Source organism: Macrosteles quadrilineatus, unplaced genomic scaffold (assembly GCF_028750875.1).
Source record: "Macrosteles quadrilineatus isolate MER2022 unplaced genomic scaffold, UCM_ALF_1.0 Scaffold_8__2_contigs__length_117827958, whole genome shotgun sequence".
NCBI classification, from domain to species: Eukaryota; Metazoa; Arthropoda; class Insecta; order Hemiptera; family Cicadellidae; genus Macrosteles; species Macrosteles quadrilineatus.
The window spans coordinates 88,437,537-88,452,561 of record NW_026542601.1 but is presented as its reverse complement, the minus strand read 5'-3'; the positions used below and the strand labels follow the sequence as shown (position 1 = coordinate 88,452,561).

At 37.5% G+C, this 15,025-nt stretch overlaps 1 protein-coding gene across 1 annotated transcript in view; it reads left to right on the top strand.

Annotated features, from left to right (window-relative positions):
* LOC129000542 (thyroid receptor-interacting protein 11-like) overlaps positions 1-15,025 on the top strand; it is a 67,803-nt gene that overhangs the window by 13,221 nt on the left and 39,557 nt on the right. The window contains exon 3 of the mRNA XM_054427504.1: positions 6,335-6,415. Coding sequence (XP_054283479.1) covers positions 6,335-6,415 — 81 coding nt within the window. The remainder of the gene's footprint in view (positions 1-6,334; positions 6,416-15,025) is intronic.

Genomic DNA, 15,025 nt, shown 5'->3' with positions numbered 1-15,025 from the left:
ACGTTTGCCGCCAATAACCTCCTTTGAATTGTCACTCTTCAATTTTTTTGTTTGTGGATATTTTTTATAAAATTTGGCAAATTTATGTTGGTCTATACAACTAACATTTTGAAAAAAAAACCTGTTTCCTTACCTATCAATGATATATAAATAGGGAATAAATAATGTGACATGTTTAAGGAAAAAGTTTAACATGGTTTAACCTTATAAGTACAAATGGAAATTGACTTAGTCTGCAGGTTTGCTGCGACTGGACATTATTGGATTCAGGGATAGGGGGGATAGGATAGAGATATATTGTGTTCAACAAAGTGGTGTGTTATTAATCTTAAAGAGTTTAAAAATTAAAATTCTACATCCTAGATATTCAACTAGACATCCTAGATATTCAGATAGTCAACTATTAGTTACAACCAACTTTACTGTTTTATCAACCCCGTGACAAAACATATGCCGAACCGTTTTCATTCGCCGCAATTCCGATTAACACGTTTTCCATTTCAAAGGCTTATCTGCCAGCAGATGTGTGATGTCCTTAAAGCCCCAATCACAGATAGCGATTGGCCATCAGACTTATGACTAATTGTTACCTCGTGTCAGACGCCATCTGTTCGATGCATCAACCCATCCACCTTATCTGTTTATTAATGTTTACCCTCCACTCTTTGGTCCCAATAACGGTTATCTGGCGTTGGCGTTGTACAAACAGCGCTATCCTATCCCAGATAAGCCGGCAAACAGACTCACCCCCACACACGAGGCTGTAAATTTATCAAATTGTGTTTAAAACAAAACGAGAAACCAACACGCTCTCAAGACCTACCTTGTATCCCGTTCTTTGTTGCGTCTCTTGTTTTGAAGTACATACACTCATTTTTTTTTCATCAAACCTCAATCTCAGCAAAACCTGGGATTCGAAAACTCTTTATAAATTAAGGGATTTTGAGTCTCAGGTTTTGCTGAATAGAGGTTTGCTATAGTATAGAACCACAGAAGAAAGAGAGAGAGAGAGAGAGAGAGAAATCAAATTGAATTCAACACATATTTTAAAGACATGACGACGGTATTAACGACAGCACGCGCTCCGATAAAACGTAATGTTCACCTAAATCTCCCTTTACTAAGGAAACGATCAAACAACACCATAGAGTAGTTATTTGCAGTAATGCAGCAGTTCACCCGCGGCCGGAAACTGAGAAATCACAATTCCCGGGCTTCAATACTTGGCAGAAAGTCCCGATGAAATCTACTTTGTTGAAACGTGTTTGGGGTTTCTTTACTCATGGGGTTTCGGGGTCTCTGTCCTAATGCTATGAAAGAACCACTTGTTCTTTATCTATATTTACTTACAGCAAAATTATTTCCTTTTCTCAACTCTAATCTTAGAGGATCTTTGCTATGGTTGTTAAGAAAGCAAGAGGACAGTGTAGTTAATAATGTATTTCTGTGTTAGGTCCGTATGGTGGTAGTTAACATAAAACAATGTGCATACAGTTGAGTTGACTTTGTAACAGAAGTACTTATTATCAACGGACGGTTGGTGGAATGCGTCAGCCAAGGAAGAGCGTCAGTCGCAGTTATCAGCGTCTGGCAGCTGCGAGGCTGTCGTCGCTGACGAAGCTCCAACTCTTCCCCCGCAGCTCGCAGCTCGCCGGATGTGTCGTGATGACGAAGACTGACGACAAACAGTCCTTCCGGCCAAGTTCTGAGAAGTCCTGGAGTTCACTCAACTGAATGTTCATTCAACGTCCGTTTGCGATCGGTAGACCTAGACGGACTCTCAGTGGCAGGGTTAAGACTGGCCGGGACTGGTTGACCACCGTTTGCCTGGGACTGGTTGGCCAACACTTAAAAAACACATACAACTGCGCAAGTTTGCTTTGGTTAGGTTTGGTTGGACCCCAACTTCACTTTGGATGAAAAGGATATAACAGTACTTGCCAGAGTTGCGATTTTAATAGAAGTGTATGTTGCAAATTAACGTTATGTATGGTGCAGTTTTGCACCGGCATCTCACATTCACATATCTTGCAAGTATTGGACAACCAGTCCACAGGACTAGTGTAGGTTAGTGCGAGGACTATGAGTTGGAACCTTGACCAGCAGACCCTGGAGCTGACCCGTACAACCTACAACCGTCGCGATCCGTTCACAAACGCGAGTTATTGCCTGGGACAGGACGTGACCCTTTAGCCCTTAGCCTAATTAGGTACTAGACTGGGCTACCCCATTTTTAGATGTACAGTATTATGATGACTGGGTGCGCATTTAAAATGCTCGATTAGCATGTAGATAGCTAAATTTTAAGTCACTAACTATTAGAGGCATTAGAGACCGGGGGGGGGCTTTTAACATATTTCGTGTGCAATTATTACTTAAATTTTATCCCGCTCTCTAAAGTATTTGTTCCAAACCGTTTGGAAAAGTATTATTTTTAACTGAATCAGCATGTAACATACGCACATCATACTGCTTAACTAATAGTTTTTTTTACAAGTCGACGAAATAAATTCCATCTGTAAGATGTCTTATCTTATAGCAGGTAACATTCTTCAACCGAATTCCATATAACGCACAACACATATATACATGTTGTAAAATGTAGAACAACTCTATAAATAAATCATTACTGCACTTCCGTAAAGGATTCTGTTGTGGTTTTAGTTTATTTAACAGCACGAATTTCGGATTTCAAATAAACACGTACTCAAATACATCTGAAATAGATCATCTGTATATTTCAGGGAGTGCCATCGATTGCTTCAGATATTAAGACAGTTTTTCACTAATATTGCATATTAGATTGCTTAAACCGTTATTTACATGGCTCTTTCCATTGTAAATAAGCCCATATAATATGTCTGAACTTGCACGTTGTACAATTGTAAAATAAGTCAACAGTGTCTTGATAACTGTCGTTTTTGTCAGAGTCGTGAGTATATTTCGTTAATGATCTCATGCAAAAGTACATTACGTTACTTTTCCGTGTGTAGGCATTGCAAAGGGCAACTTTCCAGCCTATCAATACGGATGGAAAAGTACCTGTTTCTGTGTAGTATCATGTAAACTTATTTCCCAGTACCCTGGTGAAAGCGAGTTTTCTCGGCGAACCATCGTGTATGTGATTTATTGATGTCAAGTCCGCCTATTATGTTTGTGTTCCGAAGGTGCATTGCTCTAAAAGACGTAACTTACATGAACGGATAGACTAATTACACTAGCAATCAGTGTCCGAGCATTCGAGCAGTTAAAGCACGCGGAGCAAGACTGTTCTGTTGTCTCCTAGACACAGTGTTATGACTACGACGAATGGTTTATGACTTTGTACTGCAGTGCAGTTATTGTCCATACACCAAGTGCCTGACCGAGTACATGACCAAACAAACAACTGTTTAGTGTAGAGTCGCTTCTTATTGCTATTGCAGTACTTCGAGCGTAGAAGCAAATGGTGTGCAAATCAAAGAATGTAAGATATCTGAGAACTTTTGACACAATTGTTAATACAACAAGAATCATGCCTTGGGAGTGTTAATCAGAAACAACCGAGCCACAAAGTACGATAGCAGGGTTTCTGTCGCAAGAGTGAAATGTTAATAAATTAATCTTGGTTTAATGAAGGTCAAACACAATATATTAATAATCTGTGTTCGCTGGTCGCAAATAAAACTTATTTTGGATTTATTAATTCTTTTAGAAAATGAATTTATCTAGCACGTCATAATTTGGAAACAGCCAGATTCATCACGTATTCACTCACTGTCTATAAAAGGCTTTCTCTTACACAATAATGTTGACTCTCTTGTACACCATCGTACAAAATGTTACCACACATTAACAATTGGTTATTGGTATAAAGCGGTATCGGTGTGGTGTGTTGTTGGAGCACGCAGGTGTGCCGCTACATGCGGGTGTGACCGTTGATACAGCAACAACCGTAGCTGACTGGCTGATAACAGCAGCCCAGCAAACGTCGCTGAATAACTGAAATCATCAACCCTAGGGCCTGAGTCCGTCTATACAATTTTCAAATTATTATTCTCTATGCAATTGTTTACTAAACGAGAGTCCAATCGAAGTTCTCAAGAATATTACATACGCCTGATTAATAAATATAGTACCAGGAGACGGAGCTTTGCTCAGATTGAATTAAACATTTAATTGATAACGTAAGTTATTTAGCTAAATTAAAGATATTTATTATGTACGATAGTAGTGAAAAAGTGTTATTTGATACAAAGAACACACTTTAATTACACCTTTATAGATTGCTATAAAAATTACCTGTATCAGCTGTTTTATTAACTGCAACTACAAAAAGTATTGACGATAACATGGGCACTTTCAAGGGTTGTAGGGCGGAAACTGGATTTTCCCAGCCTTGTAACATGCTTGTAACCAACTCCAATCGATTTCTCGTGGCCAAATTAAAAATCCTCGGACGAAAATAAAAATTTTTACACACCTTTTTTTTAGATTATAGGATTTCTTCAGCCCGTGCAAATGTAGAGCTGTCAAATACTGTGCGTCTGCAATAGTTACGTTATATTTTTATCCTTTTAAAAATCATTACAACCTTTGATTGAAATCGCTTTGAAAATTACTGCAATTCCATGTTTATAGTCGTAAAATCAAAACAAATGAATAGTGCAAACACCAACATGTCCATATCTTTTGATGACTTAAAAGATGTAGAAATGAAATAACAACCCCTTAAAACCTAAACACAACCCACTGTAACTTAAATAAAATGTTAATGAGTTTTTCAGGCTTATTCTTTGTTGAACAAAATTTAATAAAAGTTATTCATAAGTTCAGATTTGTAAAACAAAGCTCCAGACCGGGATAATTTACATTACTTCAGTCTAGGCCTAGGCTGCGTCATTATTACTTGGATAAATCCATTGGTGATTGGTGGGATTTGAATCCGGAACCTCGGTGACTGAAGTCCCGCGCTCTACTACTAGATCGTCTAGCTTTTAATCAGACGTTACAATAGTATTAATTTATATTAATTTTTGGTAGTGGGTTTTAATACAGAATCGGAACGGGTATAATATATCAATTTCATGTTTCTACATTAGATAGACCTACTCTAAATCAACTTTTACAAGTTGTGTAACTACTAGTGGCATGTAGGGACACAAGTCCATAAAAAGCTCAAAATGTAAAACAACTTATTATTGTAGTATTCAAACAAACTAAGAATAACATTACTTTTTGTCAAGATGGATATCCGTGTACACTATATCTTTGTGTAAAAAACACTCTGTTTGCTTTGGTGGTTGTTATCATATATATTATAAATATGAAATCCAGTGCTTGTCTGTCGTATTTTGGTCCTTTATGCGTTACTAAACGACCATCCGATCGTGATGAAACTTTAGGGAAGTAAATAAGTACTATTATTCAAAATGAACAAAATTATTAGCCACATTGAGTCATATTTTATGGTTTTAGGGTTCCATTTCCCAGTTATCGAAGCCAATCGCGAAATTCCTATCCATCTGAATTGTCAGTTGACACGAAAACTTTTGGTTTGGTTTTTTATTGACAAAAAGTCTCAATCATAGATAACGTTATCCCTGATTTTACCTTTCATTTGAGCCCTCTACCGTCATTCTACGACCCCCAGTCGCCCACAATTTTGATGCAAAGAATCGACTTAAGTAATTAATATATAGATAGTGTATGCATAGTTTCTGTGACACTATACAATTATAATAAAAAGTTAATAGATGATATTGACAGTTTTACTGGTAATGACGCAATGATGACAGCTATTTCCGCGACGGACGAAGAGTCAAAATACACTTTTCTACGAGTAAGACAGATCACGCCATCGTCACCATGTCTGGCTGTCGTCAACTATTTTCAAATTATTGTTAATTTCTAACGACTCATCTAAATGGTTGGGCGTTGCAAGTGTTGGGTATGCAAAGAAATTTCTCTGAATTTGATTTGGAGTTACTGAAATAATTGGTAAAAACATAGTTTTTCATCTTGTTAGTAAAGCAACAAACAATATCTATTACGAATTCAAGTAAACGTACATTTTGACTGTGGCTACCAAAATTGAAGTGGACATAAAACAGTTGACAACAATAGATTTATGAAATCGTAAAAGGTGTATTTGATAATTATGCAGTTGTACGATTGAAAAGGATCAGTTATTATGCCTGAACGTGTTTTATTATTTGTCTGCGCGACCAATCGTTTAAAAATATTTATTTTTGAGTTAACCATATACTGAATGAAAATATAGTAAATATTGCCCAGGGACCAGGAATCAATCAACAGCTTTTATTTGATTCCTGTACGGTGTTGTCTGTTTCAGGTCGCTAGACTGAGGGAAGAGAACGCGCAGCTTCGCAAGATACTGGCCAAGCAGTCGCCACGAGATCGCAGAGTCTCCGAGGTATGATGTAGGCATACATTGCAGAGTACACTAGTACTCATAGAATTGATAAATTATACAAGTAGTCTAAGAACACAGTTATAAGTAATCTTTAGGCTTTTAGTGTACCCGGAGTTCATTTATCAAGAAAAAAGGCGCACACATCTGCGGGTCCTATGTACAGTATATCTAATGTGTACAATAATTACCATGCAACACTTACCTATGATAACTTTTGTTTGATTACATAGTAGACTAGGCTTGATTGGTAGGTTAGGGTTGATTGCTGTGTGCGATGATGAACTCTGCAAGCCAGAGGAAATAATGGAGAAAGTATTGTTTTTGTAAACATTTTTGGGTTTGAGTTATGCGTGGATATATCCTTTTTGGGCCCCCCTGAACACAGACACGTGTGTCTGTCTGTAGTCTGTCTGTGTGGATGTGTACATAATAGCTACAGACTACACCTTTGGTCCGATTTTGATGAAATTAGGTATGCAGGTACTAATCCTAACTACTACTAATCCTACTAATTTTTTTGAAATTTGTATTTTTAATGGGGATTTTCCATCAAATCTATTAGATAATGGAAAAATCAATTTTTTTGAAAATGGCATAAATGTTTTTTTTTTATTTAGTATGTTATAGCCCTTCAAATTCTGAAAATAAAATGGCATCAAAATGGCATCCCTCTCATTTCTGTACACATTAAGGCTTAAAAGTTATTGTCGCTTTATTATTTCCCCCTAAAAAAAACCAAAATAACGGTAAATCATTTCGAAAAAAATCCGGGTATTGATTAAAATTAGTATGTTATAGTCCTTATACAATTCTAAATATTGCAGCTCTCTAATGCTGTAAAAAATACGGTTCGAGAGTTATTGCAACTTGCGCTTTTCCTTATAAAATACCATAACTACTCCCACCACTTACCATGAAAAGCTAATGGGAGAAAGTATGTCAGATTGCTGATACAGTTTATTATCTCTACATCTAGATATTTATTTTCTTTTAACTTCTTATCAGTAGGCTTTAGCGTAGTAATCCTATTTCAATTCATTTGTTGACCAAATCTTAACACACCCATTAGCTCAAAGCTTCGAATTAACACAATTTCTGGATTAACAAACGCTGAGGTAAGTCTTATTGGGTTTACCGCATTAAATACAATTTGTTTATGTATATTTTCCGTGTCACGGGTTTGATTTAGTTTGGTAATAAAAAGTGACTGAAAAGTCAACTATTTTGTTAAGTGAATTCTTATAATATGAGCATTTAGTAAGCCTATGTTATAAGAAAACTCATACATGAATAATGCAACAAGTTTACAATTTGAGTGTTAAAGTTGAAAATATCAACACTAATTATTGTGAACAGGTAATATACGTGTACATTGAGTAGTCAGCGACACCCAAGTCGTACCTGTGACTACTGACTACTAGACTACTGACTACTGACTACTGACTAGTGACTAGTGACTACCGACTACCGACTAGGTCAAGGTCGAAGGTCACACACGTGTATGTCTACTCGACGGATGCCCAACACTTATCGTCAACTTATCTACTGTATCGTTATCAGTTGAAGATCGCCAAGCCGTTCCCACAGACCCACTTCCTTAATCGTTCATTAATAGTTGATCGCGCCGCGGTTTTGGTGATTTCCGTCCGATAAGATTGACATAGGTGGTAGCGCCTTAATTATGTAGATGTCAATTCTGTTCGTTTTCTTGGTAGGGAATTGTGGTTGTGACCAATGTTGCGATATCAGTATGCGAATAAAATCAAAATGGGCACCGGTAGTTGAAAAGAAACAAACAATAAACGACGTCTGCATAAACCAAGTAGCCAAGTAACATTGTAATTGTAATACTAACATTGTACATTGTAATATTGTGATTGTAATAGGCCGTGACTTACATAACACAAAGGTGCTGGGGTTTTCATATTTTGGCAGAGGACACACGTGTCGGGGGAGTTTGTGATCGAACACATGCCGTTATAACCTAACCGATTGCGAATTTCAGGTAAAAATTTAAAGTTTTAATTATTAATTAGCCACTTAGGTTAGATACCACATAATCACGTGGTTGTGAGGATGCTGGTCCAATCCCGACGGCATCGGTTGTGATAGCCTCAAAAGCAATTTTTCATTGGCCCAACAATAATGAGTCTTTTAAGGTCGGCGTTACAAGCCAGCGTTTACACCGTTCCTTAAAAAAAAAAAGAAAAAAACACGAACAAATGACATTAGCGAGTAATGAAACTTTGTTAAAACCCTAGTATTGCATTGATTCGTATTTTTTCTTACAGGAACAGTATATTTATGATTGGTATCATCACTTATCCAGGATTTAAAACTTGATATTGACTATATTGATGAGTTTTCGGATCTAAGACAATCAGTTTTTTAGAGTCTTTTTCGGGTCTTAATTGACTTAGTAATTAAAGAAAAAATCGGCGAACTTTATGCATAACTATGGCGTACTCTGTTTACTACTAAACTGCTGGACTGATAAGTGTGAGTTGTTCTTGTTGCAAAGGTTTTAAGCTAGAGTACGAATGTAGGTTTAGGCTGGAGGACAGCTGTAGATGATGGAACTGGTCTGAGCTGCGGGTACCTACACTACAGTTACACCTGCCTTGCTTGTACACTCACTGTCCAAACTTGACTGGTAATTATTTAGCTAGCAGAGTTTAAAACTCGAATTTACGATAAGCAAGGAGCAAGAACAACATTACAAGTGAAAATGTTGGGGGGGGGGGGGGGTTGGAAAAAAGGAATTCCCCGCCGGATGATGATACAGGATGTCTTTCAAATTTCCACAGAGTAATGTAAACATAATGTTTACAGAGAGCAACCAATGTTTCACTGAATTGTTCTTATTTATTTATTTGATCACATAATAGCGTTACACTTTCAATAAAATTGATACCATTAAATAAGTATTTAAATTATTTCAATTGATCTGGAAGACTTGGAACAGCGATTCGTCCGGTTCATTGTAATGTTAAATTTTCGACTATGCCACCCCACTTCATGATTCTACAGTTCAACTCTGTACCCTCACGTCAGCGTGTTGCGTGCTCACTGTAGTTGTTTGCCCAGTTGTACACGGTATTCTGTAGTCTGTAGCGTTGTGGTTGTGGGCCTAGCCGTCACACCTGGACAAATACAGCGATATAAATATGCCACTTACTTGTGTCTTGTGACTGGTGCGCACCTCTGTACTCCACTGTGAGGTATAAATGGGTATAAAACACAGAAAGTCCCTACTAACTTGTGAAGGACATGCAGAAACTATGAGTTTCGTTCAACATTAACATATGCAAATGTCATACTATACATAAAATCATACAATAGTTTTGTATTTGTTTGAAGACTCTACCGTGATTAATTTGAACTTCCAAATCTATTTGGAAAGGATCTCTCCGAAAGGACATAGTCATCATCAGACCTGACTCAGAGTATTATGAGGTATATTGCGAACAACATTTTCAATTTGTATCATTTCGAAACATGCACATATAAATTAACCTAACCTAACCGCCGCAGCGCGCTGTACGATAAGTGGCCTTCGTATAAACGAAAGTACCCACAGGTTAATGTCAGAACTCACAATTCGTATAGCGTAATATGACAGACTATATAATCTGTAATGTTTACTCTAAAGTCTGGTGGTAATATTATGGAAATTGTTAAATTATAATTGCTCAATCCAATGGCCACCATTAAAGCCGGGTAGGTTTAGTGCTCACATATGAAGTTGGTCAACGGTTTGGTACGGGAAACATTTCAATTTTTATGGTTTGAATCTGGATTCAAATTTTTTTTTATTTCCTGGTTAAGAAACAGCTGATGTTGGTCTGTAACAAAGCTACCATGATTAATTAATTTTTGGGTAAAACTAATCATGCCCAACTGTTTGGTTAAATCTTAAAGATTATCGTCACATGCATTACATTTACGCCAGTTTCATAACTTCTACCATTGACTATTGGATACTGAAGCTTGTACAGTAGATTTGTGACGTAGTACTCTAGCCACGCGCGTCTGACGAGCGACAACAATGCGCTGATGCGACGCGCTGTAGACGACCTCGATTTCATTATGCAACTGTCTGACTCTTGTAGAAATATACTTCCGGTACTTACACTACAGACTGCTATACACAGCAAACCTTGGAAATACCTAGGTATATCTATAGCCATTTGAATTTTGCCAATATTCCAAGTGCAGTAAAGCTCGTGTTTGAGTGTCTCTTTCATGGTAAAAAGCTTGCTTTGTTTTATAGCTAGATTTGAATTTTCGAATATTCCGAGCGCAGTAAAATCCTTTTCGAGTGTATTATTTATTAGAATTACCTGTATAACGCTCTAGCGACTTGAATTTTGCAAATATTACCATCGGTAAACTCATGGTGGAGTTAATTTTTGTGATAAGAAGTACTCGTATCATAGATTAAAGGAGTAGGCACTCCATTATGGAATTACCTATGTAACGCTCTATTGATCTGAATTTTACGAATATTTCGAGCGCAGTAAACTCATGCTTGAGAGTATTTTAGTTACAGAAAACTAAATACTTTTTGCTATCTCGGAACCGAAATGCACAGGCAGAAAAATAAGACCATGCGACTGTTTGTGTGGTCAAGATATATAGTTTAAAGCCAAATAGAAAGAGAACACTTGTATAAGCAAAGATGTATACGGCCACATACACGGGATGATGACTCTTGCCGTTGACTCTCCCTCATAAACAAACAAATCGGTGACTTGTTGGACAACTGGATGGTAGTGTACAGTTGACAAGGTGGTAGGGCCTATAGTGACGGATGATTCTGTCTGTGACCCGTGCCGGAAATGATATAATGGCCGTTGTTGACGTCGCAGACACCTGCGTCTCTGTGTGTGTCTTTGGGAAAACGGAGCACCTCTGGCCCTAATCAGCATATAGAAGTTTGGTTAGGTTGGTTAGGTTATGTTAAGTTAGATTATATAAATATGGCCCCTGAATTTACGACCATTGGCCGAAAACCCTACACTCTTTGGAGACGTCGCCCAAGGGGGGAATGGGGGGAGCTACCCCCCAATTATCCTTGAAAGGTGTAAAAGTTGTGAATCTTTGGGTACTGTTTAAATACTTTAAACTGAAACGGCGACCATTCGAAGGTAGGTATTTTAAACCAAGTATAAATGGAAATGAGAGTAGGATGAGTGGCGCGATCATGCCTTGAGGAGATGTTCAGGAGTGTTAGTTAATAGCCCATACAGCCAATGGCAACTAAGGGACACAGTTTATAGTTTAATACGAACCACCTTTTTGCCTTGTAACGAATACGTGTGCAGTTGCGCTTTACCAACCTTTTGGTTTCCACAAGCAGATGGTGTGTGTAAACAGATGGGTTTTATTAGGCTAAACAGTAAGTGAATCAACGATGACTAAATTGTAAACGACATAAATCATATCAGAAACGTACCAGACGATTCACATAGGTGACTATCTGCAATTGAGAACGTTTAAAACTTCAGTATACGAAACATCAGTCCAATTGTTCCTTGAGTACGACCTGGTACGACGCATGTAGTATTATCACGCTTTGAAAGATGACAACAAACAGAAGAGTCGTCGCCATTGTTGATGAATATAAGTTTTAATATATAAGTAGTAAACCAATGACGGGTGAGCCGTTGTATTGTTCGCGCTCGTCACATCTCTCCACGGCTGCTGCGCGTGGCTCAAGCGTGCCCAGCAATTATATTACACGCTCAATTTCCTGCCACATAATCGTTTAGCAATCCGCTGAGTTTCAACAATCTTTTACAGCTTTCAAACCAATGAATTGTACTTTTTTACATGGGTAGTTAATTAGTGAACACCAGAGTTGTAAAATGGATTCAGTTTGCTGAATGAAGACGTTCGTGTGGTGCCAACGTGAAATCAACTGTTTACTACAGGGTCATACAATTGGACACTTTAGAAGCTCAAGTTAATTAGAAATATTTAATGTTATCATTCGAATCAATGTCGTTCTTGTAGCTCTCTGTGAACTGAAACTCTGTAATCCCACCTGAGAATCATTAGATTAAGACTTGTTCAAACTTAGTATTTGTCCAGAAATGTCCTTGTCTTCAACTTTTATGAACGCCCAAACCCTGGTCTTTATACCTTGATCACAATTCTGCAAATTTGGTATACACGTTGACATTTTGTTCAACAGTATTGTACTAAAAAATCGTCTCAAAATCGATCTCGCTTACAAAAATATAACCAGTGACTTTCAGATTTACACTAACCACTCGGCCACCTAGACAATGTTAAAAATGATGTAACGTTTTATACAAACTCACAATTACTTTTCACAAGAGTGTTACTTCTAATAAGTGTAGTTTGCTTGGAAAATAGAATTAATAAGCAAGTTCACCGAAATTCAACGAGCACAGTTTTTCTTTGACAGGAACACAGGATTACACTTTATTTTACACTTCTGTGTGACTTTGTCAAGCTTTTCCACGTTTCCCCAGCTTCCTACGTTTCCTCTTCAATTCCAAGTGTTCAAATTTCAAACCGGTGTGGCCGTGGCGGTGTCTTTGATGTTAAGCAACCTTCTCGCTGTTTGCACGACCGTTGAACCCGCAGCGTCGCCGCTCGCCAATTTGGGCTTATCAGTCACCAAATTCGACAACTGATAGTGGTATCACCAGGTGTGTATAGAGGGGGGTTGGCCCCGCCCAGCTGGTATCCACCAATCAGAAGGCAGCGTCGTGGCGGGGCAGGCATTGTTGCTTCGGCGTCGCTCGCTCAGTCTCACTCAGTCCGTGCATCTACTAACGATAGTGTTGATAGTGTCCTGTGAGGATTTGGTGTTCAGGTAGGATATATGATTGTTTCTTAACTTGTAATTCAACTATTTATAGCACTCGAGAAGACCACTTTGGTCTTCTTGCGATAACGCATACGTTAAAATAGCATTGTAATAGTAGAAACTTGTTATATTGTCCACATCCACTTATTGTTTGGACGAGATGTATCTTATTTTAACATTAGGAAAGGATGAATTAATTATTGATGGATGTTTGCATTTTGCATTAATGTGACTACTACCATTTATTTCACGCTTTTGCATTCTCATGCATATATGAGTATGGTTAATTTGCCTATATTTGGAATAGAAACCTAGGTAAACTGCTGTAGTACTTGGCGTTTCACTTTTGTGTGCAGAATATTGCAACATACATCGCTAGTTTCATTACATGTTTGATAATTTCGTTCTGAATTATTGAAAATATTGTGACGTTATTTAAATGTTGCACATATCTATCTAATTGCCCTTTTAGCTAGGTAATGGTTTTACTACCTAATTGCTTAACGTTTCTATAGTGCCTTATGCATTACAAAATGTCGTGAGAGTTTTAATTTGCTTAAAACCATGCTTTATTTCACAGGATATTCAAAATATTTCATAATTATTACAAACACATGACGGTCAACAAAACCACGTAAATGAAAATAGCGTGCTATTTGGGAATAGTATGGTAATTCTTTTATCGTACGTTATAAATTTATTGGCGCAATATATTAGACATCTTTCGGCCTTCAACAGGCAGATTTTGTTTTATCAGTTGTGTAGAAAATTACTGAATTTGTTAATTTCTTTCACATCATTGATTATCAATCTAGGTGGTCTATAACCACCACTTATTTATTATTTGAAAAAATCGTTGTACTTAATTGTTTTCCTCACTTGGCACTTGATAGAGGCACCAAAAGTACTGTTGAAGGGTCGTCATCTAGATTCTAGAAAACGACAAGCTCTCAAAATCGATGTGTAAAAAACTTATGATACCCAAAATATACCTCTTGGTTCTTTTTACCATTAAATGTATGCAACACTCGCAGTATTCTGTGTTTTGGTATCGAAATATTGATCCGTTAAATGATATAAAAAAGAAGACTTCTTGTACCGGTAGGTGAGTTTAGTAGGGGGTGGATACATTGTCCAAATGGGGCCACGCTGTAAACGCGATAAAGTTGGGATGGTTTTTTGTTGATGACTGCAATTTCGTTTCGTGTAATCTTTGCGGGTAGGTATATCTATTTTGATACTGAGCAGGATCCTTTAAATACGGAATTTAAACATTTAGAAGAATTTAAACACAGTTGGAAATACGTAAGCGCAGCCAGAGAGCACAGAATAGAAATATTTTTATTCTGTGCTCTCTGAGCGCAGCAGATACTTAATTTTATATACAGTAATCCCCTGTCGCTTTGAAAGGGAAGCCCACGGTTGGATGAGCGAGCTTGCATACCTATTCTTGTAGTAGTTTCGTGTAGAGGAACTTTATCTGAGCGATACCGTCCGTAGTCACAATTTTGTGGTTTAGGAAAATAATATATGTTTGTCCTTAATGTGGACAGTTACAAATGTTCTCAGATTTGTAAGCCCTTTGTTAAGTTTTTAAATAAAAATGAATCCATCAAATGTCGGCAGAATTGTACTTACGTCGAAATTAAAGATACCGTAGTACATTTTACTCTATAATGCCAGTGTTAAGATTCTTCCTGTTCAGATACTGTGTGTTTTCCCCTTTGGATAGGGATAAACTCGTCTCGGACCTCGTGAGCGTTGTA